Raw genomic sequence first — 25,986 nt, 5'->3', positions numbered from 1 at the left:
AGGGTATTGCTATTTATGGACCTTGAGGCTCTCCATGGGGCATACCGGGAGAGGCGGTCCCATAGGTACAAGGGTCCTAGGCCGTGAAGGTAGGGCTGGGGAAAAGATTGGTTATCAGAGAACATGGAATATGCTGCCAATTAGTGCAGGCAATACCAGATGGACTCAGTGCAAGGCAGCTTCCTATAAATTTGGAGAGCTGGAGTGCAAGAGATCCCACCACTGCTTTGACTAGTTTGCCCTATTGCCAACCTGCTATTGCAGTAGTCAAGATTCCTTATATTTAGCCCAAATCAACCTTTGCATATACTAAGCCTACTTGATTTTGCCCTCTTCTGAATGTGGTGAGCACCGTTCCGGTCTTTGAAGAGCCCAATCCTACTTACCTTCAGTCTAACCCAGGGGTCAGCAGACTTTTCCAGCAGGGGGTCGGTCCACTCTCCCTCAGACCTTGTGGGGGGCCGGACTATATTTTGAAAAAATAATAATTCCTATGCCCCACAAATAACCCAGAGATGCATTTTAAATAAAAACACACATTCTACTCCTGTAAAAACACCAGACAGGCCCCACAAATAACCCAGAGGTGCCTCTTAAATAAAAGTACACATTCTAATTGTGTAAAAACCTGCTGATTCCTGGACCGTCCACGGGCCGGATTGAGAAGGCGTTTGGGCCGGATCCGGCCCCCAGGCCATAGTTTACCTACCCATGGTCTAATACATAGCCCAGTTCCTTCAACTTTTCCTCACAGGGCTGGCTTTCCAAACCCCTTAACCGGTAGCCCTAATTTGTCTATATACCGCCTCAGAAATGGCCACTGGGAAATAAAGAAATATAAAGGGTGTGGTGATGTACTGAGAAGACTATAGAAAAGACCACATGCAAGGATCACAGAAAAAGGCAGTCTACAAGAAAAAAATTGAGAGTGTAGCTTGCCTCCTGTCAAGATATCTAAAAAGGTTTGCAGATCACTTCACTTTGGCCAGTGCAGGTCATTATTTTGCAATGGCAAATACTCTAGTTTCTGGAATTATTGTCAGCTCCCCTAATCATACACAACGTGTGGTTATTTTGACTGGAGTGAAAAGAACTACTGGGAGAGATTTCCCCCAAGGTATTTTCTTCTGCAGAGGAAATATTTGGGGCCATTAAGAGTCATTGCAGGGCTGTCGAAACCACTCTCAGATTTAGTGAACTACACTGCAAAGTTGTCTGCCATCCAAGCACAACCAACCTGGAACGGAAAGATAATGGATTGCAATCTATTTTTATAATACTGCATTGAAAAACTCTCAATGGAAAGAGAATTGCATACAAAACGCGAGGAGAGTTTCATTCCCCCCACTCATTTCTACGGGCAGCCTCCACTTCCGCCCTGGGAATGGGGCATTTCAAAATGGCAGAGGAAACCGGAAGCTCCGTGGCCAAGACTCCCTCAGAGAAGGCGGGAAGAAGACAGCGGCGAACACAGACAAACGCCGCTTCTCGCTCGGGGTTTCCCTCGGAGCTACCGCAGGGGTCGTGCGTCGCCGGGGATTGGCTGGCGCTTGTCGCAGTCTCCCTTTCGCTCCCGCCCCCTGTCCAATCCGAGCCTCGAGCGACGCAGCTGGCTGTTGGCGGGGGAGGAAAGAGGCGTTGGAGGCTTTGAAGTGGCGCGCGAGGGAGAGCTAGCTTTTCCCGCGCATTTCCAACCGTCGTTACCTCAGGTGCGCTCGGGTTTTGTGTTTTTACCTCAGAATTGTCCCCTCGCCTGCCAGCCTCTTGAAGCAATTGCGCTTAACGGATGGCAGAAGGGGCGTTAGACACTTCTTTAAACAAGCAAAGCACCGCCTATTTATTACTACTGCGTGTTCCCCCCCCTAAGTACTGCTACATAAAAATGAGCTTTTAGCCCAGACCACTGAATAGGCGAGCCTTCCATCCTGACTGAAAATAACTCCCTTTTTGATTGGGGCTTAAAACTAATCCTTACACACGTTTTAATTTTTGCTTTTTTAAAAAAATAGATCAATATAAGGAAATACACATTTCTAAGGAATTTGGATCCCTCATTAAAATGTTAACCTTCCATTTTTTACCTGTGCCTTTTAAAGGTTCCTACTATTCCTCTCTCGTTCTTCTCACCTGCTGTTTTGAGGATTATGGCCACTAGGGAGACGTTTGTCTTTGTCTTTTTTATGTTAATTTCTCCTTTTTACCACATTTCAGGTAAGGTTTTGTGCAGGCAAGTATCTTTAGAGGTAGAAATAGTTCATTAAGGGGAATAAATAACCTGAAAAGTATCTAACCACAAGTGTTGCCAAGTGATGCAATTTAGTCATGAGTCACCCAGCTGTGAATAAATCGCTGTTTCTCGCTGTGAAAGTGAAAATTATGTGTCGACTAACCAGCCCAAACACCATTATTTCAAAAAACCCACATTCTCAATATATTTAAATTAAGCTTGGAACCCTAAACATGTTTGTGACTGAGTTAAGTTCCATTGACATTCTGAGTTATATACATCAAATTGCTCTGCAATTTGTGCTTAACGTTGGATCATGCCCCTAATTTGCAAAAAAAATAATAATCTGTGAGAGCGCAGAATGAAAATAGCAAGATATATTAAAAGATTTGAAGACTAAATGGTACATTCTCAGAGCAACTGTTTAAAGTTGGCATACCTGTAATAAAATCAAAATGTCAACTGTTCAACTTTCAGCTATTTCATGTCAACCCTTCTTAAAAGGATGATGATTCTGCTTTGATTCTTTAATCGATTCTGTATGAAGAAGTGTGTAAAGTCATCTTTCTTGCCATTGCCTTGTTAAATCGTGCAACTCTCCCCGTTTTTCCTTTCCTTAGGTAACTCGGTAAGATACCAGGTAAAAACCTCTTTCCTGTTCCTAGAAAGCAACAAGTTAAAGGAGTTGTTTATTTTTTATGTGAGCGGGGGGTGAGATTGGAGAAATAAAAATTAGGAGCGCTCCATATTCAACGTGGGAGGGATCCAGAATGCCAGAGGAGCCAAGCTAGGCAAGATGTAATTTGCAGGAGTTAACTTCAGATCTTTTGGAGACAAATCCACCCCAAAAAGCTAGGTTGTCCAACAAGCCTGGCATTAGAAATCTGAAAGGCTCTTTGGCCTCCATGATGCATTATTTTCAGGGCTGCTGGTTGGGGCCCAAATTCATCTTGGCATCCTGGACCCGCTACCTGGCTTGCTGAACTTCCCTCATCCTCAGGGATGGCATCATGTGCCATTTTGCCACCCGAGGCGAGAAGACGGGAAGCCAGGTGGGCTGGCTTTGTACATCCTCTTGTTTGAGGCCATTTCAGTTACTATCCTTCTGGGTGTTCAAGATGAGTCATTTGGGAGTGGCCACCAAGACCATATAGCAGGCATGTCCAAAGTCTGTTTCAGGGGCCTAATCCAGCCCGCCGGTCGGTTTAATCTGGCCCCTGTGGCAGTTTATTTCCTGGGGTAAAATCCTAAAAAAACCTCAACAACTTCAATTCTAAAAGAAGCTCTGCAACTCCAACCCTAAAAGAAGATCGATAACTTCAGTCCTAAAAAAAAGCTCAAGAACTTTAGGGTAGAATCATAAATGTATGTATTATTTTACTGTTGTTAGCTGCTCTGAGCCCGGCTTCGGCTGGGGAGGGCGGGATATAAATAATTTATTATTATTATTATTATTATTATTATTATTATTATTATTATTATTATTATTATTATTATTAAAAAGCTCAAGAACTTCAATCCAGGTCAGCAACTTTGGTTGACCCTTCGGTTGGCCCCATGGCCCTTCACATCATCAAATCTGGCCCTCTTTGAAAAAGTTTGGACACCACTGCCATATAACATCAGTCCTGAAAGACCTACATTGGCTCCCAGTACGTTTCTGAGCACAGTTCAGAGTGTTGGTTCTGAGCCCTAAAGAGCCTCAGCCCAGTATACCTGAAGGAGCGTCTCCACCCCCATCATTCAGCCCAGACACTGAGGTCCAGCTCCAAGGGCCTTCTGGCAGGTCCCTCACTGCAAGAAGTGAGGTTGCAGTGAACAAGGCAGAGGGCCTTCTCAGTGGTGGCGCCCGCCCTGTGGAATGCCCTCCCATCAGATGTCAAGGGGATAAACAACTATCTGAGTTTTAGAAGACACGGAAGTTTTTAATGCTTGACTTTTTATTATTTTTTTATATGTGCTGGGAGCCGCCCAGAGTGACCAGGAAAACCCAGCTAGATGGGCGGGGTGTAAATAATAAATTAATGTTTGATGTTTTATCTTTTTTTAATATAATGTTGGGAGCCGCCCAGAGTGGTTGGGGAAACCCAGCCAGATGTGCAGGGAATGTTGTTGTTGTTATTTATTGCTGCTCCCTCAGAAGATCAAGGATTATCTAGTGCACCTCTGCCAGCTGTATGAGAAGATCTTGACACTTTGGTTATCAACTAAAGTTAAGATAATAGGCAGTACCCTCCTTAAAATGTCTTTATTTCTTTTTTTGTTAATTGGCTTTATGGATGGCATTTCTCTATGGTTATCAGCTGCTTTGAACTGTTAGGAAAGCGGAGAATACATCTGTGAAAATCATTTTCAGCAAATTAAACAGCTACAAGAGGTTGTAACAGTCCTATTCCAATTGTTTGGAGCAGTGCCTCTGATGCCTGAGATCACATCTTTTACGAGATACTGGCCTAGCAACAAGTATTATGACCTTGCATTGGTGTACCTATTGGTTCATTCTGTCCTACATGTTATCACCCCACCAACCTTACAACTGGACCGTAAGTAAATATGTCCATGTTGAAATTTGCCAAGACATCATGGTGACCTGATGTTTTAAGTAATTATGAAGTTTCTTATGATAAAAAAAGTTGTGAATTTTATTTTGTATCAGCCTTGGTCAGTAATGTACACAGATCTCTGAATTTAAGAAAGCATTTAGCATTTATGAGCCAGCAAACATATACTGTCAAAAGTTTTTAGCAATGTAAACACTGTATTTTACAAGTCCCTTTTATTGTGGTGCTTTGTTTGCTTGTTTAAGGCTAGAGTTAAACAAATGGATAAGTTTACCAGCGAATCCATGAAGGCACAAGAAGCTCAACCTGATATTATCATCATCCAAAAGGAATCAGGTATTATCACCACCACAGATGTGCTTATAAATTATTGGTCAGCATTTCCCAAATAACAGTAATATGCTGAATATATGTATGTAGACTTCCAGGTATATATTTATGTTGGATCTGGCTGAAAACATAACACACGTGAACAAGGTATTTGTTAGAAGCCTTGGGAATTTTTTTAAGGAACTTGCTAGTCCCTATGGTAATTGAGACATTGCTGAACCTAACATTGCTGAACCAGTGTCTTCACTAATACTTACCGAATGTATTGACTGCAGGGATATCTAAGAAATTATATTTCTTGAGTATAGCTTTAGTATTGCAGTTGTATTCCTGCAGAGACAGAAAACCTTTTTGTGTGATAATGAAACAAAGTTGCAAGTGAAGAGAATCTCCACTGTCCCTAGTCCACATGAAATGTAGTGTTTCTGGAGCAGGTGATAGTGATGAGGTAGATTAGAAGAAGCTGGTACAACACCACCAGAGGAGGAATATCAGGAGAGGGGTACCTTAAATGACATGTTTGGCAAGAAACTGGGCATATGTGGGTAGCAGGAACAGAGAATGAAGGTTTCGGAGGAAGAGCTGTGTTCCAAGAGGGATTATGGTACTCCAGGCTAGAACATTCATTGGCATGCAGCGTCCACACAAATAATATAAAGGTTACAAGGTTACAAAAGAGTAAGTAACCCCATTGAGCTTTGTTGGACTTCTATTATATTAAAAGGTGCATGATAAACATCTCGTTATCATGGGAGAAGTTTGCTTTTACCAAAATGTTCCATTACACTTTTAAGCCAGGGGTTCCAAAACGGGTCTGTGAGCTTCATTCAGGTAGTCTTCTGCTTGTATAATGAATATTAATACTGATTTTTAATTGTATATTTATTGTATATTTTGTTTCTTGTATTACAAAGCAATAAAAATACAATTAAAAATCATATAGCACTGAGCAAAACACATTACATTTCCTACAACAGGCAGAAAAATCATTAAGTGGTCCACCAGGACCCTCAGCAATTTTCAGGTAGTCCGTGGAGAAAAGAGTTCAGGAACCACTGCTTTAAGCCATTGCTGCTTTCATTCAGTTGCTTTTAAAGTAGGATTCAGAGTAATATGTCCTTAGAAACAGGCTTTTGTTCACATTAATTTCTTTCAGTAGAGGCACCATTTGGATCATATACCCCCCAGGCTGTTCAAGAATCAAATGAAGTGGTGTCAAAAATTCTTAGCGATTTGCAGCCCAGCAAACCAGTGCTTTGGAAGCAGTTAATATGGCAGGTAAATCATGATATAAAGAGCTTGTTCACATTGGAGCTTACTACGTGTTTATAGCTGTTTTGTGTTCTCATTTAATTTGTGTAGTACACATGATGTTACCCTCAAACACCAGTCTCATCGCTGTCTCCTGTAAATTCGAGTTTACCCAATTCAGGGATAATACAATAAACTGCAGGAAATTGGGCTTCAAACTACTCCACTAGGGGCGGCAGACAGTTTTGGTGGGTGAGTGGGTCAGTCACTTTCTGCCACACCCGTTTCAACACCTGTGACTTCCTCGGTTCTTTTGTTTCTTTTCTGGCCATGCTCGTCACTGTTTGTGGTGTGCTTCTGGATAGAGAAGCATGGCCTTGCAACACACACACACACACACACACACACACACACACACTTCTTTGGATCCCTCAGATTTGAACAAAACAAAAAAACTGCAGAAATGTGCATTGAGAATTTACCATTGCCTAACTGCTTTTGCACACTTACTGGGTGGGGAATTTTATTTTCAAGTTGTATGCCACCATCTGTGAACATGCCCTGTTAGTAGTTAATTGGCATAAGAGAATCGACCAATTAGAAGGCAAGGAGAAACACAAAAGGGAGGCCTGCTGGTATGAACTACTCCAGTCTAATAAAATACAGGGATTGACAACTAAATAAAATCACATGTGGGCAGGCCAAAATGAGGAGAAATGATCACATACAGAACTGGGATTGATTGGGCTCTTTTATATGCCATTTCCCCTGTTGAGCTTCAAGCTCTGCCCCTATGTGAGAAGGAGTACTAGAGACCCTAGAGCCTGACTAAGGCTTTGTTCCATATTTTCCCACAGGGAGAAATAGGAGACAGGGGTCTCAGTTTCTATCTTTCCAATGATCTAACAAGCATAGTGGCCTAGGAGGTGCAGAGTATGTGTCTGAGCTATTCTTATACAATCTTTCAAACTTAAGCATTTATGGATGTTTTACTCAAGTCATGGTTGGCATTTTGCAGAGGAAGAAGCGTTGGACACATAACAAAAGGGGGGAAAAACCTTCCAGTAAAAGAAGGGGAAGATTTAGAAAGCATTTGGAAAGAAGTACAAAACCAAGGTTTGCAGACAGACAGGACTGGATTCCCAGAAGGTTCAAAAGGCAAGAATGTAGGATCAGAAACATACAGAATAGCGAAGACAAAATTCAGAAAGCCATAGACCAGAAAGAAATTCTTAGATGTGTAAGAAGTACCTATGTTGGTGAGAAGGAATCTAAATCACAGGCAACTTCCACACATTCCAATGAACGTAAAAGAAGAAAAGCCAATGAAGTCATCACTTATAATGTCAAGGAAGGACAACACTTAGGACTAAACGGAAGAAGAACAAGAAGAAGAAGATCAACATACCCAGGGAAGCCACACTTGGTTTCTTCAAAACCCTTTGATAGCTATAGTTCTTCCTACAGTTTGTCTTCTTATTTTACCCCAGATAGCTCCCAGAGTACATTATCAAGAAGAATGAAGAGAAACGTTTCCAGTTTTCATAAAAAAGAAGGTAGTTTTGAGGATACATTTTTGATCAACACAAAGGAACAGAAAATAAGAGAGGGAGAAATGGGAGCAGTTCCAAAGAAAAGAGAAGCCAGAGAAACACAGTCGGTCAGAAATGTAAGTCTTAAACTGAAAACCTTAAAATCTCAAGAGAAATTATCTAACATGGTAGACCGTCTGTCAGACCCATCCAATAACATGTCAAAAGATGAAAAACTCACCTACATGCATGAACTTCTAGATGAATTAAAGTTATTTATTAAGCTGTTGGAGCAGCAAATACTACTACAATCACTAAATAACATTGTTTATTCAACCACAGTTTCTGGCTCGCAAAAGTAGAGAGCTCTAATATTGCTGAATTTAAAAACATGTCGCTATTTTGTTACATAAAAATTATAATACGTTCAGTAATTTTATTTTGGCTTAATTAGTCTTTAAATCTTAATGTTGGTTTATAGCTCATATTAGAAAAAGTTTTTGGATAAACGACTGAAAAAATACTAAAATAATTCCTAATAAATGACATTACTTTGGAAAATGCACCTTGTAAGAAAGATGCACCATGACAGTAGTCATAGGAGAAGGAATAATAAAATTGTAGAGGTGGAAGATACCCCAGGGGTCATCTAGTCCAAATCTGCAATGCAGAAATCTCAACTAGATCATCCATGACAGATGGCCATCCAGTCTCTGCTTAAAAACATCCAAGGAGTCCACAACCTCCTGTTCCACTGTCAAACAGCTCTTACCCAGAAAGTTTTTCCTGATGTTTAGTTGGAATCTCCTTTATGTAACTTGGATCCTACCCTTTAAAGTGGGAGAAAACAAGCTTACTCTATCTTCAATGTGGTAGCCCTTTAGATATTTGAAGATGGCTATCATATCTCCTCTCAGTCTCCTCTTTTCCAGGCTAAACATACCAGCTCCTTCAACCATTCCTCATAAGGCTTAGTTTACACACCCTTGATCATCTTGCTCACCCTCCTCTGCACACATTTGAGCTTGTCAACATCCTTCTTAAATTGTGGTGCTCAGAACTTGATCAGGACACTAGACATTTGTTAAAGCCCAGAATTGCATAAGTATTGTTTTTTTTGTTTTTTGTTTTTTTTGCTTCTATATCACACTGTTGACTCATGTTCAGCTTGTACTATTGGCAAGCTAGGTGTCCCCCACCTTTTATTTGTGCAGCTGGAATCATCAACCACGCTAACATTCCTGACTTCAAATGCACCAAATCACTTGGAACTCAGGGATACTACAAGAAAGTGGGTGGGTGTAATCACCATTAATATGAAACAAGGCAAAGTCTCATTCCAGCTAGGCCAATTTCAGTTTCAGAGGAAATTCACAACAGTTTGTTTTTTAAAGGCTCTTACTTGTCCTTAAATATGCTTTCATAATTTCATATAGTACTTTTAAAAGTACTGGCTTTACATCTTATGGTGTCAACTATGGTTTGGGAATTTTTTTTGTCACACTTGTGTTTCTACATGAAACGGGTTTGGGGGAGGAAAATGAGCCTTCAGCCTGAATGATGAAAGAATAATTCCTCTTTCGTACTTTGCATGTAAACTCTTCAAAGTGCTTGAGGAGAAGTTGCATGTCTCTGATCTGCAGAACCCACTTTGACTCCTGAAGTGTTACTATAACGTATTAAGTAAGAGATGATAAACATCTGAATGTTTATTCAAAGTCCTTTATCATCTGTATATATTTCTTTAGCCACAGCTATTTACATTATGGACTTCTTCATGGCAACCCCTTTTTAGAAATCTAGTATATTTTGAAGATAAATAAGTGGTTATGAAACCAGCAGTAGAGGGCAGTAAAAGCACAGAAGTTACAGCAATGAGGAGTGTTTGAGATACAGTTCAGAAGGCAGATGGTCCAAATAGTGACCAGTTTTTATATGGAAAGTGCATCTTAACTGAGATAGTAGCAGTTGTGGAAAAAGGCAGTAGAGTGTTCCTAGTGAAACTATTTTAATTAATGTCAAGGGCAGGCTCAAAGAGTAATGAAAGCAAATTCCCAACTGTCTCTGTCAGTAATGATATCTGAGGCTCAAAAGCCAAATGGCGGTCAGTTTCCACTGGATGCATTTCAGTTACATAGTTATACTACCATATGCCTTGCCCTGCGTGACGTTATTTTGTCCCTGTTTTTTTGCCTGATACGGACACCTTGTTAAAATATTATGAATGTGATTCGCTAGCACTGCCATGCTTCCTGTTTTCAGCTGCTTCTCCAGGGAAGTTCAAACAGTACTGAGGGCTCAGGGCCGGGGTGTCCTTGATCCCTTTACTTTTTACGATGCTTCCTGAGCTACTGTTTTAAAGGACTATAGTGGGGCAGCATGCTACAGTTGAAATGGTGGGGGGCAGGAAGCCCAAGGTAAAGCTTGTGGATTCTTCCTCTCCCCATAACACAAGTAAATGAACACAATATATGTCGGTCAGTGAAAAGCCTTCAACAAGAAAGAGACTTAGGAAGGGATCTTTGGTATGAAAACCATGATGTCACAAGGATGTCCCTATTTCCATATGCGGAACATCAGGTTTTTCATTTACAATACTATCGTGCTTATTTCTTCTAAAATTCCATTTTTATAAAAATATGAGAGCTGCCTTTCCTGGGAATAGAATAGTGGCTTCTATTGCCTATAGACTCTAGGTCCTAGAGCAGACATTGCCATGCTGCCTAGGGCTCATGGGAGTTGGAGGCCAGCAACATCTGAAGGGTGCCAGCAGGAGCAGACCTTGGTAATATACTGCCCTGTACAAGGCCAGCATTTGACCCCCTCCTCAAGCCCTCTTGGCACTAGCTTAAGCCAGGTGAGAAGCGCCCTCCTCAGCTGCTCACCCAGTACTGTGACATCGCTTAAATGTAAAGGTAAAGGGCCACTGACAGTTAAGTCCAGTCACAGACAACTCTGGGGTTGCGGCGCTCATCTTGCTTTACAGGCCAAGGGAACCAGTGTTTGCCCGTAGACAGTTTTTCTGGCTCATGTGGCCAGCATGACTTAAGTCGCTTCTGGCGCAACAGAACACCAAAACCAGAGCAGCACATGGAAATGCCATTGACCATGGAAATAGCGGTACCTATTTATCTACTTGCACTTTTTGGCGTGCTTTCGAACTGCTGGGACCGAGCAACGGGAGCTCACCCCGTCACGGGAATTCGAACCACCAACCTTCTGATTGGCAAGGCCAAGAGGCTCAGTGGTTTAGACCACAGCACCACCGGCATCCATTGCGACATCGCTTAAAAGGTAAGGGTATTACGTTGCCCTAAATCTGCCTCTGGCACTTGGTTAGCAAAGGCTTATGAGGGAGTCCATAAGTTTTTCTAAATGTGTTTCTTCAATTCAGGAAGATGACATAACATGTCATAGAATGGGTTTCTCTTCCAACTGTGTCAAAGACCCCTCCACGCCACTGAGCGAGACAATGCACCTATTGGCCTCCACAGATCAGCCCATACAAGTGCCACAAAGATTAAGTGTAAAAGCCATTTGCACTTGGGGCCCTCATATCTATGGGACCGCCTCTCCTGGTATGCCCCGCAGAGGACCTTAAGGTCCATAATAATAATAATAATAATAATAATAATAATAATAATAATAATAATAATAATAATAATAATAATTTATTATTTATACCCCGCCCATCTGGCTGGGCCTCCCCGGCCACTCTGGGCGGCTTCCATAAAAACCAAAAATACAATAAAATATCACCCGTTAAAAACTTCCCTGAACAGGGCTGCCTTAAGATGTCTCCTGAATGTCAGGTAGTTGTTTATCGCTTTGACATCTGCTGGAAGGGCGTTCCACAGGGCGGGCGCCACTACCGAGAAGGCCCTCTGCCTGGTTCCCTGTAGCTTTGCTTCTCGCAATATGAATAACCATAGTTTAGAGTTCCCGGGTCCTAAGGAAGTCAGATTATCCACCAGGGCCAGGGCCTTTTCAGTGATGGTTCCGACCTGGTGGAATGCTCTGTCCTGTGATGCTAGGGCCCTGCAAGATTTAACCTCTTTCCGTCGGGCCTGTTAGACAGAGCTATTTCGCCTGGCCTTTAATTTGAATTCAGCCTGAACTTTTATTTCCCTTCTCTTCCTTCCCCCTCTCCTTTTATGAAGATCACCTGCTCTGAGACCCCACAGCTAATTCTCCCCTGGCCTCCTCGCTGGCCCAAGTAGGACCAATTCAGCTATCTAGCCCTGGAGATTATCTAATTGATTTTTGATTTTTGAATTTCATTGTTATTCATGTTTTTATACTGTATTTTATGCTGCTTTTATAATTAAGTGTTTTGAAGTGTTTATATTTGTTGTTAGCTGCCCTGAGCCTGGTTTTTGAACTGGGAAGGGCGGGGTATAAATAAAAATTTATTATTATTATTATTATTATTATTATTATTATTATTATTATTATTGAGCAACAGTGCAAGATGCACTAATCAACACTGGACAAACCGCAAGCCACAAGTTCATCACCCCTGCCCTGTTGTCTTTCCCTTGGCACAATAAATCAACAAAAGTTCATAGGCGCTGGCTAGATGGTGTGTTGGTATCCCGGCTTCCAGTCAAAGAGGAAAGAGTTAGGAGCTTACAGTCCATACCTCCTTAAAGAGACAAGCTTCAGAAGGTCAGTGACTGATAACAGAAGAAGTTGCAGCACTGAGCAGCTGTGTCTGAAAGCCAGCCTGGAGCACTTCTCAGTTCTTCAGTTAAGAACCGGTATAGTTCAGGAGTTGGAGCCAAGGATATGAGCTGCTGCTTAAGAGCTCTTTGGTAACAAAGCAAGGTCATAAGGCTACACTTGTAGTCCAGTGGCACAGAGACCATTCACATGTGTAGTAGCATTGGAGCCAAGAAATCAGTATCATTTAAACTCTTCTGCCCTGAATGAATAGCATGTTTTCAATATTGTTAGATGTGCAGAATCAAAAATACTATTCAGCAAGGGACAGCTGTAAGACATGCTTAAGGGTTTGTGTTGTTGGGGTTTTTTGGGTGGGGAGTTGCACATGGACTTGCTCCAACTTCCTCTCTGCTCACCAGCTGAGAGGTTAGTGGCTGTAAATCACTCCCTTAGAAAATAAGTGGGGCAGTGTCCAGTGGCTGAAAGCCATCACTTCACCCATCAGCCTGGAGGGCCTTTTGCCACTTTGTCTGGTATGTGATGGCCTTGTAAAAAAGAGTGTTTCAAAAATGTACATTCTCTCCAACAAAAAGATGCCTTTTCTTGCATGAAGCACTATGGTATCCTTAAGAGGCCTTGGCTTGGCAGTTTAATCTGATATGTCATTCAATCTCTACATTATGGTCGGTGCCTAGTATCCAGTCAAAAGGAGCTCAAGGCAGCTAACAAATCCAAACATCATGCCAATATTAAAATATGTAATGATCCCCATTCTGACATCACGTCATAAAAGCAAAATATCAGCGTAAAAAGCCAAAACCTGAACAACAAACTACAAAAACTACCACCAGAACTAAATCATCAAAAAGAAACAAGAAAAAGGGAAATGGCCAGCCAAATGACGTTTTTGCACTGTTATGTTTTCACTACCTGCCTAAAACAGGACAACAATGAGGCTTGCTTGACACATTGACTGGCAAGGCATTCCAGGCAATGGGCACCACCCACTCATATAGAAAAGGCCCTAGTCTCTGAAAACATACCTACAACAGCTGATCAATCCATGTGACCAATTAACTGAGAAGACAGGACTGAGTTTTATACAGCATATTTATATAGAGGCTGTAAATATTTTTTTAAAAATGACACTCAAAACCCTGGAAGTCAGTTCCACCAATATGCCAACATGCAACCTGCAATTTTCCATTTCGTAGAAGAAGAGCTACAGTATTGTGCGTGTTTATGGCTCCAGTGTTAACATTGCTCATGTGAATGGCTCTTGTGCAAGCAGGGCTTTTTCTTTTAGTCAGCAAACCACCTTTCTTTGGAAAGGAAACAATTGTGGAACATCCAGTGAAACTGAATTCATAGAAAATTGGCCTGCGATGGGGAGGTTCAGAGCTGACAGAAGAACTTCGTGTAATTCACTATTTGCCTTCCCAGATTGTGTGCTTATGAAGCAGCTTAGAAACTAGCATATTCTTGACACATAATAGCGAACAAATCTATTTCCTGTACACCCCCTCACAATAATCTCTATAGTAAGAAACATTGCAACAAAGTTGGAGAATGTCAGAGAGCTATGACCTTCACACCAAGAAGCCTCTTATTCCCCAATCCCAGTAAGGTACCAGCAGATTGTTGGTGCTCAGTGGTGCTTTGCATCATCTGGGGGCTAAACCAGCCCCACTTGAAATTATGCCCCAATAACATCTCTGAATCAGCGCAATCTATTTGCTGGTGTTACTAATAGAATTGAAACACACAGCTGCCATTTTAAGGGACCAAAATGCATTTAGTAACTCCTTTCATTTGTCCACATCTGCTGTTTTCTGTGGGAGTACAAAAAGGAGAAAAAATAGTTTCCCCAGTTTTTTTAAAATACATTTTTAATAGATTGTAGCGAGGAGGTCTATCTGTGTGCGGTGTGTTCATAATACCAACAAACTCTTATTGGATAAGAAGGGCCAGTCCAGTTTCCCACTCACTTAGCCTTAAGAGAGTAGCTGCAAGCGTAGGCTCAGGGTTAAAATTAGACATTGCATTAATACCTGCCTACTACTAGTTGGCCATTTGCTTGCACCATATGTCCTCCTCCCATTTCTAATTGTACTATACAATGCAAGTGGTGTGTGTGAGAGAGAAGTGGTGGGGGGAAGTTGTGTGAGAGAGGACAGCTGAATACGATCAAAGCTAATCCAAATTGATCCAGCCCAGCTCCAATTATCTAACTGACCTTCATAAGAAGCTGCTTTTCTGTGCTACCAATACATCAGGTGCAGGAAATTATTCTGATTTCAAGATACCAGTGTACATATTTGATTTCATGTAAAAATTCACTTAAATTCAGCTGAAAATGTATGCAAACTTGAAATTTCTACCCAAGAATCCTGGGAACTGCAGTTTAGCAACTATTCCCTTAACAAACTACAACTCCCAGGATTCTTGGTGGATGGGTGTGCTTTAAGTGTATGGCATGTATGCAGCATTGGTATATATAAAACTAGCATGGGGGATACAGTATGCTTGATACGTATTTAATAAATGCATACCTTGCCTATTTCAATATAGAAGTCATAGCAATCTACAATAATAAAATAGCCAGACAATATATAAAACATAGATCAACACTACACAAAACAGTAAGCGTTGAAAACAGCTGAGCCAATAAATCGAATATCAAAATCAGCAATTAGCACACACAAATGGAAAACAGCACTACTAACATTAGATGCAAAAAAGGGGATAGAAAATATTCACAGAATTGTAGAGTTGGAAGTAACCCAAATGGTCATCTAGTCCAACCCACTGCAATGCAGGAATCACAGCTAAAGAATCCCTAACAGATGGTCATCCAACCTCTGCTTAAAAACCTCCAATGAAGAAGAGTCCACCACACAAAGTAGTCCGAACAGTGCTATTAACATCCCAATTGTAACCAAACATATGAAGATTGTATGTTGCATGCTACCCCAATGTGTGAGCAGTCTTTCTAACTATCAGACAGTTGATGGGCCCTTAAGGACCCATACTTAGCAGGCCATTACCAAACTGGCCTGGCTATTCCAAGATTTAGATGGGGGGTGGCGGTCCAGGCATTAGAAGGGTCTCGGCCTACTGCTTCCGCCCCTCTCCACAAACTCAACAATATACAGAGCTTCCTTGGAAGGACTTTCCACAAGGTGGATCCCACCACTAAGAAGACTGTTATCCAAATAAAAAAAGCAGTAACTGATCCGCGGGTGGATCTACACACGGGAAAAATGCTATGTCAGAAATTAAATTTTTATAATTAAAGAGAAAAAAACGCTATGTAAAACCACATAGAAAAGTTTCCTGCTCTATAGCACCATCTGGTGCTGCATGTTATATAACACATTCAAAACACTGTTTTTTGACTAATGTAGTCAGAGCTGGACCATAAAGAAGACTGATCACCAAAGAATTGATGCTTTTGAATTATGGTGCTGGAGAAAACTCTTGAGAGTCCCATGGACTGCAAGAAGATCAAACCTCTCCATTCTGAAGGAAATCAGCCCTGAGTGCTCACTGGAAGGACAGATCCTGAAGCTGAGGCTCCAAGACTTTGGCCACCTCATGAGAAGAGAAGACTCCCTGGAAAAGACCCTGATGTTGGGAAAGATGGAGGGCACAAGGAGAAGGGGACGAGATGGTTGGACAGTGTTCTCGAAGCTACCAACACGAGTTTGACCAAACCGCGGGAGGCAGTGGAAGACAGGAGTGTCTGGAGTGCTCTGGTCCATGGGGTCACGAAGAATCAGGCATGACTAAACGACTAAACAACAACAAAGTCAAAATGTAGCCGAGTTCCTGGAATCATTTGTAGGGCCAGGTCACAGAGATTCATTGGCCTATGTGTGAGGACAGAACTAAGCTGGCCCTGAAGAGGCTAAGCCTCTTAGTCCTTCACATGATAGTCTTGAGTAGCTCTGCTGCATCAGAGGTTTGAGCATACAAACCACAGTTTCGTGGTTCAAGGCCCAAGTCGTCCTGATGGATACCAAACGCCATATCATAAGCAAACATGTGCCATATAGGGTAGTTAGATGCAACAGAAGGCACTGGCAGGGTTCCTGCAAATTTAATATTAGCTACGTCTGTTGAAATTCCCTATTCAGCCCAACTGTTAAAGGTTCGTGAGCCCTATCTTGCATATTACAGCCCTCTCTCTCACACACAGATCTTGTTCCATTGCAAGCTCCAGCACTGAGTGAGAACATTATCTGGAGTTTACTATCTGCCTTCTGTTTGTTGAGATGTGCTTGAAAGCCCAGAAGGCGCTGCACTGCCTTCTCATGAAGCACAAATTTAACAGTCTCTTTTCTCCCCCAGTTCCAAGCAAGACTGATTCACGTCTTTGGATTTCATGAGAAAAAGCATCTCTTTATTTCTGTCTGCAGTGACCAAGCAGAATGAGTGCTTCTTGTTTTCCTAGTGACACTGCTGATACTCATTTGCCAGAGGCTGTTTGTTTGCTGTTGGTGGTAGGTCATGCCTCCCCATGAAAACAAAGAAGCAATGTGTTTTCTACCCTGCACTTCAGTTGAGCTTGATAATAGGAATTCTCCTTTCTCAGCATCTGATATAGTAGCGATGATCTGCGAGTGTATTTTTCTTCCCAGTTCTGTCTCTCAAGTCACTAAAGATAAAGGGAAATATAAGGGTTGGTTTATTTTTGGTGTATGCAAGATTGGCTTAAGGTTTGCTATTTTGCTACCACACCGTTAGAGAAGGATGAGGGTGCAGCCTGGGAATTAATTGAGGATCTTGCCCTTTTCCTTTCAGAGAAACCCAACTGCTGAAGGAAATTCACATTTAGTTTCATGGGCTTAATTAACTAGTATGGTTGTGGGTTTTGGTGGGTTAGTCTGGATGAAGCCCTGAGTCACTTCAAATTCTTGGGATCCTGTATCTGTGTGGGATCTAAAGCAATATCTGTTGAGATGTTAATTCTGTGAGTCCCTCCATCTTATGCTCTGGTTGTACACCTGTGTTTTTGAATTCTGGTGCTGGAGGAGACTCTTGAGAGTCCCATGGACTGCAAGAAGATCAAACCTCTCCATTCTGAAGGAAATCAGCCCTGAGTGCTCACTGGAAGGACAGATCCTGAAGCTGAAGCTCCAATACTTTGGCCACCTCGTGAGAAGAGAAGACTCCCTGGAAAAGACCCTGATGTTGGGAAAGATGGAGGGCACAAGGAGAAGGGGACGACAGAGGACGAGATGGTTGGACAGTGTTCTCGAAGCTACCAGCATGAGTTTGACCAAACTGCGGGAGGCAGTGGAAGACAGGAGTGCCTGGCGTGCTCTGGTCCATGGGGTCACAAAGAGTCCGACACCACTAAACAACAACATCTGTGTAAATAAAACCATATATCCTAAAGACACCAAGGTCTCCACTGACCTTCATTCCAAGGAAACCAAACCTGGGTAAGTGCCTAGAACCCCTGGAATCTCTCACCACTCAGAGATTGGAGTGGTGTGTAACAATAATTTGCAAGACAGCTGAATTCTCCTTGACATTCAAAACTTGGGAACAGTTGCATCATTCCCTCCACAAGCCTGACTGGAATGGAGACAGAACAACTGTTGAACTAAAACCAATGGCAAGATCTTTGTGGGCTGCCTAGAAAATATAATCAACCTTGCAGATCCTTCTCATCACTTGTCTTCTGGAATCTACCAGGTCAGAACAGCACCTTAATGAATGTACAATGTGGTTTTTTGTTCAAGAAACACACAGAAATTGATTTACAGTAGTAGTTAAAAAGCCTAGGGGGAAATGTGAACATCACAAACATGGCTAGAGAATAAGTGAATAAACTGTGTGCAGCCAATATATTTTGCAAGTGAGAACAACCCAATGACAAACCTTTCCAAAAGGCAAAATTATGCATCCCCTAGTTGGGGAAATCGCTGAATATTTATAGCTTAGGGAATCTCTGGTTTTGATTGAGATTTATTCATGTTCTTTACTCTCATGAGTATGTGGAGGAGTATAATGATATTAACAGATGAAAAGATGCTCTTATCTCTCTATTTTTTTAAAAAACAAGCGGTGGGGGGAGTATAACACTCCTGGGGAAGTTAGCGGGATGTGGAAACTACGCTAGAGTAGCAACTATGCAAATACCAAAAAAAAATTGCCCTAATTAAACGTATGAATTTTCAAAGTGATTCCAGGGGCATGCTCTCGATTTAATATCTCCAAATCCTTAACAGCAGAAATAACCAAAAATGTGGTGGTGGTTTGCCTTTTAAGTAAGTAAGTTACAACCTGATTAGAAAGTGAGAAGTGCAAAGCTTTGACTCCCAAAAGAAAAGAAAAATAAACTTCAGAACTGCGAAGTTTAGACTTGTTCAAAGTACCATGGCCAGTTCCCACCACAGCAGTTTTAAGAAGGGTGCTAATAAATCAGAAGGGGCCCGAGGGGGTTGAAGGAAACCGGACAGTTGCACCACTGGTAATGCGAAACATGTAGCGGATTGTGACAAGCAGTCACAGAAACCCCAGTTCTGGTGCCCTCTGATTCACCTTGATTATGATTCGGGATAGCAAATAACAGTAGCCTGCAGGGAGCTTGATTTGGCCAGGGACTGTCAGTTGCTGATCCCTCAAACATGAAATGGGAGGCGGAAACAGAATGGAGCCTGGGAGACAAACTAGAACAGAAGCAGGATACGGTTGTGGGTCTGGTGTGTGTGTGTGGGGGGTGTCAGTCTGGGTGATTGCCCTGAGCCCCTTTTAGTTCTTGGGGTCCTGCACCCAGTGAGGGTTAGAATCTAATAGAGGTTTCTATCGCCGAACTAGTCAGACAAGTTTCTTTGTAAGACAGTGACCTTAACTGGCCACTTAGCTGTATCTTTTGCAACCTAGCTCATTCTTTCGAGATGCTGATGAGGACACTTAAATGGTGCTACCCTCTAGCCCTTTCTCCATTTCCACTCCCAACTAGCTTCTAGGTAGGGGAACAAAAGCCAGGGGTGTGTGTGTGTAAACTGAGCTGGAAGCTGGAGACACAGAGACATGCTTGATCTGTGCAGGATCCAAAGCTCTTACTAATGGAGAAGCAAGATTTGTTGGGGTGTTAATGCTGTGAGTCACTCTGTCTTGTTCTCAGGGTGTGTGTGTGTGTGTGTGTGTGTGTGTGTCTGGAGTCTCACATCACTCAGAGGTATGGGTAGCATGTAACGATATATTAGGGGGGCAGAAAAAAAGACTAACAGTCATAATTGCATGAACTTAGAGAAGCAAATGAAACTTCCACCAACGGATTTATTCTTAAATAAACATGATTCCTGCATTGCAGGGGGTTGGGCTAGATGACCCTTTGGGTCCCTTTAAACTCTACAAGTCTATCATTATATAAAAAATATTTATGTTTGAACTGACTCAGCAGCATAGATGCGACAGAGAGCCTGCCCTTTACTTGATACAGGCAATCTGGGTAGGAACACTCAAATTACCATATTCATAATCCGAACATGAAATAATAACATGTATTATCCTTCAAAGCTTCTTTATCCACTAACCCATTGACCCAGTTGTTAGTGAACTGGATTTTTCCGCGCACACACACCCTTCCCAGCTCCTCTCCCGCCTTCCTCCCTTCGCAACTCTGAACAGCTTCCTGTCTCTGCATCGCTACTGATTCATCCAAGCGAAATTATGAGATGCTTTCATCTCACCACTGTTTTTGCCTTGCAAAACATCATCATTGTGTGTGTGTATTTCGAGTGTTCCTGCAGCCAACTTCCTCTTTCAGGCTGGTGGGGGGGTCCACATGCTCTTCTACTTCTTGCTTGCTAGCTGCAGGTAACCAGCACTTTGTAACATCCTCTCTGCAAAGCTCACTTCAGCACCCAAACCTTAGTTTGATACCCAAGACTTGTTCCACTGCAGGCAGTTGGACAGTTCCATCTTACCTGGATCGCTGGATGAGAAGCCATCCTGCTCAGAAATCAGGACTGAGCCACCTACTCCACCCCACTCTCAGCTGATTCACTGTGGAGAGATTCATAGTGGCATCTGGAAATACATCTATCCTTGGCAGAATAAAGGGGTATTGATGGGATACCCCCCTCCCTTCACTCTCAGTGACATTCCATTTCCAGTAACAGCCAGAAATGTTTCCATGCTTTTATATTATCTCTCTGCACATACACTGGTACCTCGCAAGACGAATGCCTCGCAAGACAAAAAACTCGCTAGACGAAAGGGTTTTTTGTTTTTTGAGCTGCTTTGCAAGACGATTTTCCCTATGGGCTTGCTTCGCAAGACGGAAACGTCTTGCAAGTTTGTTTCCTTTTTCTTAACACCGTTAATACAGTTGCGACTTGACTTCGAGGAGCAACTCATAGAACGCGGTGTGGTAGCCTTTTTTGAGGTTTTTAAAGACTTTGGTGATTTTTGAAGCTTTTCCAAAACTTTCCCGACACCGTGCTTCGCAAGACGAAAAAAATCGCAAGATGACAAAACTCGCGGAACGAATTAATTTTGTCTTGCGAGGCACCACTGTACCAGGGACCACAGAAAGTCTGTCCGGAGTGGTGCAGCAATAAAAATGCTAGCACATTTGCAAAGCTAAGCAGGGTCTGGTATGGGAGAACCACATGTTGAGATTCTTGCATTTCAGGGGGTAGGACTACAATAGATGACCCTCGGGGTCCCTTTCAACTCTATATCTATGAGTCCTCTGAAATGGTGGAGGCAGAGGTTAGGAGGTTAGCATCAGCGACTACTAGCTGTGATGACTATATTCTGCCTCCACCATTAGAGGTATCATGCCTCTGAATTCCAGTTGCTGGGAATTGCAGGGGTACAGAGTTCTGTGGTGCTGAGGTCCTGCTTATGGGCTTCCCATTGTGGCACATTGTGTATCAGGTCAATGACCCATCTACTCCATCATCCTGTGGCCAGCCAAATGCCTATGAGAAACCCACAAGCTGGACCTGAGTGCATAGCGCATCTCGTCAGCCACTGTGAGAAAAAGATGCTGGACTAGATGGGGCCATTGGCCTGATCCCACAGGCTCATCTTACATTCTCAAAGTCTTCTATCTGGGCCTGGGTCAACCTTGGCCTGCTTAAACTTCAAATAAGGAAAAAGCGTCAGGATGCTTACGTTGCTTATTTCAATTCTTTTACATCGCCTTGGAGTGAGCAATGAGGTTGGCTGTAGCTGGGACCCAGATTTCACAGCCAGATTCCGCGGACGGCTGTGCTCCACTTTCTCTTGGCTGCTGCACCGCGATGGAAGGCAAAGCACATGCCTCGGCTGCTATCAGCGGGAAGCTGTGCAGCGCGATGGAGGAGCAGATGGGAAGGCCCGGCTGTCTCGCTGGGAGCAAGGAACAAGCAGCCGAGCAAAGCTGCGGAATCTCCTTTGTCGGAGGTTTAAAAGAAGAGGCAGGATAACAGGATCAATCGTTTGCCAGAGACAGTTTTAGGTCTAGCTAATCTCATGCTGAACTTTGTGATCCATGTATAGTTCAAAGCGTGCTGCTTAAACCTGGCTGCAAAAAAAGAAGACAGCAAGCATAGAATATTTCTAAATGAAGACAGTACGGATGTAGCTCTCCCTGGTCCCCTGTCTCTCCTGAATGCAGCTGCAAGAGGGGGGAAATGATTACTTAGCAGCAGGGTCAGTAGAGTTGCCAGGTCAGGAGCATTCCAGAGCCTAAGAGTTCAGGGCCCAAACCTGAGACATGGAGTGGCCTCTGGTGATGTTATAGGCTGACATCCAGTGATGCCATGGGGGCAGGCCCTGGAGACGGAGGTTAATTGGGAGGAGCAGAGGAGGGCAGATCTCTCTCCAAAGTGTATTTGCTATAACTTGCAATTTGTTATAACTTTGGAATGGTAGTGCAAAATAAGTGCAGTGGTGGTACAGAGCATTGGTGTAAGTTGCAAGACCGGCTGTGAAGGGACCGAAACACCCTCCCCCTATGCCCCCATCAGAAGCTGTCTCCAGAAGAAAGGATCTAGAGAGGGTAGGCACTCAGAGCCACTCTTCACCTGTTGCATTGAGAAAAGAAAGAAGTCCACCAGGGTCTTTGACTTCTTATCTAAATGTACAGAATCTGGAATGCTTACTGTGAGCCGCAGAAGATGTCACTGTTTTAAGCTTCATCCCAGGCATACTTTGAATGAGAATTGTCTGGTAGCAAGGAACATAAGAAAAGCCTATTGGATTAGGCCAATGGCATATCTAGCCCAGTATCCTCTTTGCACAGTGGTCAATCAGATGCCATGGAATCTCCCAGCAAGATTTGAGCACAAATCTCCCCTCCTGTGGCTTCATGTGGCATTTGGAAGCATTGCTACCTCCAACTATGGAGGCAGAGCATAGCCAACATGACTTGTAGCCACCGATAGCCCTGTCCTCCCAGAATTTGTCCAATCCTCTTCTAAATCCACCAAGATTAATGGCCATCACTGTTTCCTGCAAGAGCGAGTTCCACCGTTTAACTCTGTGCTACAATGAAGTCCTTTCTTTTCTCTGTCCCGAATAGTCCAGCATGCAGCTTCATTGGAGAGTGGGTGCCGCGGCCTGAGGAGCGCTATTTCTTACAGAATTAAAGCCGGCCGTCTTGTTTGTTTTACTTTTTAAAAGAAGAACTATGGGAAATTAGGGGGAGAAAAGGTGGCCTTCGCAAATATGGAACTAGCAAAAACGCAGAGAAGTACAGGTGTCCGCTCTGAGGAGGAGGAGGAGGAGGCTGGATAAGGAGGATGGCAGAGCACATTTGAAGCCATCTGTCAGCTTCTAATTATCTAAATGGCAGGGCTTCCTGAGCCCCTTTTGCTGAAATCAAAGCTGAGGTCAGGGGGTTGCGGGGAGGCGGAGAGGCTGTGCACATTACCAGCTTAAGATGCAGTGAGGTCGTTCCCCACCGCTGCTGCTGCATTTCAAATGGCATTTGCATGTTGCCGTATGCATCAGTTGTGTTGCGTGTGTTTCCTTGTTGCCCACCGTCTGTCCACGCACAAGTGGGCAGAGAGATCATAGGATCACAGCATCATAGAGTTGGGAGGGTCGTCTAGCCCAGCCCCCTGCAATGCAGGGAGTCACAGCTAAAGAATCCCAGACAGGTAGCCTTCCAATGTTTCCTTAAAAACCTCCAAGGAAGGAGAGTCCACCGCCTTCCAAGGGAGTCCATCCTGTTACTGAACATAAAGTTATTCGTAAAGTTTAGTCAGAATCTCCTTTCTTGTCATTTGGATCCATTCGTTCGAGTCCTACCCTCCGGAGCAACAGAAAACAAGCTTGCTCCATCTTCTATGAGACGTCTCTTTATATGTCTAAGGTTTGTGTTCTCAAATCGGATTAAAGCTGGTTTACGGGGGGGGGGCACACACCATAACACAGTGTGGATCATAGAATCATAGAATCATAGAATCATAGAGTTGGAAGAGACCACAAGGGCCATCGAGTCCAACCCCCTGCCAAGCAGGAAACACCATCAGAGCACTCCTGACATATGGTTGTCAAGCCTCTGCTTAAAGACCTCCAAAGTAGGAGACTCCACCACACTCCTTGGCAGCAAATTCCACTGTCGAACAGCTCTTACTGTCAGGAAGTTCTTCCTAATGTTTAGGTGGAATCTTCTTTCTTGTAGTTTGGATCCATTGCTCCGTGTCCGCTTCTCTGGAGCAGCAGAAAACAACCTTTCTCCCTCCTCTATGTGACATCCTTTTATATATTCGAACATGGCTATCATATCACCCCTTAACCTCCTCTTCTCCAGGCTAAACATGCCCAGCTCCCTTAGCCGTTCCTCATAAGGCATCGTTTCCAGGCCTTTGACCATTTTGGTTGCCCTCCTCTGGACACGTTCCAGTTTCTCAGTGTCCTTCTTGAATTGTGGTGCCCAGAACTGGACACAGTACTCCAGGTGTGGTCTGACCAGAGCAGAATACAGTGGCACTATTACTTCCCTTGATCTAGATGCTATACTCCTATTGATGCAGCCCAGGATTGCATTGGCTCTTTTAGCTGCCGCGTCACACTGTTGGCTCATGTCATGGGTAGGCAAACTAAGGCCCGGGGCCCAGATCCGGCCCAATCACTGGGAATCAGTGAGTTTTACATGAGTAAAATGTGTCCTTTCATTTAAAATGCATCTCTGGGTTATTTGTGGGGCAAAGGAATTTGTTCTTTTTCTTTTCCCCACAAGGCCTGAGCGACAGTAGACCGGCCCTGCTGAAAAAGTTTGCTGACCCCTGGTGTGGATTGTGGTGTGAAAGCAGATTCAAATGGGAGAGTGCTGGAGGAGGAGTAATGTGTACCCAGTGGCCTTACTCGTGCTTATAGTAGAACCACTAAAATTAGGGTTGTCGTATGTCCTCTTTTCCCAGGACACATCCTCTTTTCATGGGTAGATTTGTCATAGTGATCCATAGTTAACAGCAGAAGTCGGCAAATGTGCCCTCTTTTTTGCTCTTCAAAATATGGCAACCCTATTACTAAGTCCAATTGAGTGTGGCGGATCTACTGAACATTAGTCTGGATCCAGTCCCTTCTTACAAAAAAAATAAAGCACCAGTCCTTTATTTTGAGTTCTCAGCAGGGCTAAGAAAGTTCCCTGCCTCTTTCAACCAGTCTGGTGGTCGAGACATTACTTCCAGAATGAAGCAAAACAAGCAACACCAAAATAAAATAAATCGGAGAAAGAAGTTCATTGGTGGGGTGGGGGTGGATAAAAGAGTTGTTATATTTTTTTTTATTCTGCCCTCCATCAGAAACTATCAGAGGAGGCCAGTCATAGTCAACTAACTCAACAAATAACCCCAGATGAATAGACAACAATATTCCAGTGAAATCTTACAAACCACCCAGACCCCAGCAAGTCCAGACAGCTGACATTTGGGAGGTGTTTTTTTTTTTGACTGGCGTATGTTGCTGACCTTATCAAGCCTCCTCAGACGGGAATTTTGTCAAAGCGGAAGCAGGCAAATGACAAGATTTCTTTGTTGCTTTCTCTGAGCCAAGAGAAGCCGGAAAGGGTAGAAGGAGGACAGAAACAGGGTTCTTCATGGCATATATTCATCTATGAAGAATCTCCATTAAAAAAAAATTTTATAATGGGTTGGATGCTCTAGGACAGGGTCAGGGGAACTTGTTCAACAGGTTAATCATGGCTCCCTTTTAACTGATCAGATTTGCACCCAGGGTGATTGTCTCCCTGCCGTGGATGGAAGCCCCCTTTGCACACACATCCAGACTGTTGGGTTTGGCCAACACCAGAAGGCATGCCATTGAGACAGCATAACCACTTCTCGTTGGAAGGTATCTAAGACTTCTGCACTGAAGAAGCAAACCAGACTTGGGTCCATTCAGGGCCTGGATAGTGACTTTATGGGAATCTCATGCACGTGGCCTTGAATTCCACAAAGGA

The 25,986-nt window shown here is 43.2% G+C and overlaps 1 protein-coding gene and 2 long non-coding RNA genes across 12 annotated transcripts in view; 1 reads left to right on the top strand and 2 right to left on the bottom strand.

Annotated features, from left to right (window-relative positions):
* Nucleotides 1-114: 114 nt before the first annotated feature.
* LOC308575368 lies at nt 115-1,377 on the bottom strand. The gene is made up of 2 exons (XR_014002819.1): nt 1,238-1,377; nt 115-466 (listed from the first exon to the last, which is right to left on the bottom strand). It is a non-coding gene; the product is annotated as an uncharacterized lncRNA (long non-coding RNA).
* The window catches only part of LOC308575204 (uncharacterized protein), an 84,295-nt gene continuing 59,002 nt past the window's right edge, over nt 694-25,986 (top strand). The window contains exons 1-7 of one of the 10 annotated variants that reach the window (XM_081173823.1): nt 694-1,709; nt 2,097-2,211; nt 2,848-2,867; nt 4,368-4,439; nt 5,034-5,124; nt 6,275-6,396; nt 7,227-7,378. In XM_081173823.1, coding sequence (XP_081029949.1) covers nt 1,299-1,709; nt 2,097-2,211; nt 2,848-2,867; nt 4,368-4,439; nt 5,034-5,124; nt 6,275-6,396; nt 7,227-7,292 — 897 coding nt within the window. In that variant the 5' untranslated portion in view covers nt 694-1,298 and the 3' untranslated portion in view covers nt 7,293-7,378. The other 9 variants (XR_014002716.1, XR_014002709.1, XR_014002717.1 and 6 more) reach the window with 9 other exon arrangements.
* LOC308575337 lies at nt 1,858-3,321 on the bottom strand. Its single transcript, XR_014002784.1, has 2 exons — nt 3,199-3,321; nt 1,858-2,888 (listed from the first exon to the last, which is right to left on the bottom strand). It is a non-coding gene; the product is annotated as an uncharacterized lncRNA (long non-coding RNA).

The sequence above is a fragment of the Podarcis bocagei genome, assembly GCF_964188305.1.
Source record: "Podarcis bocagei genome assembly, chromosome: 16".
NCBI lineage: Eukaryota > Metazoa > Chordata > Lepidosauria > Squamata > Lacertidae > Podarcis > Podarcis bocagei.
Note: the sequence above shows the minus strand (reverse complement) of the source record. Positions and strands in the feature narration are given on the sequence as shown.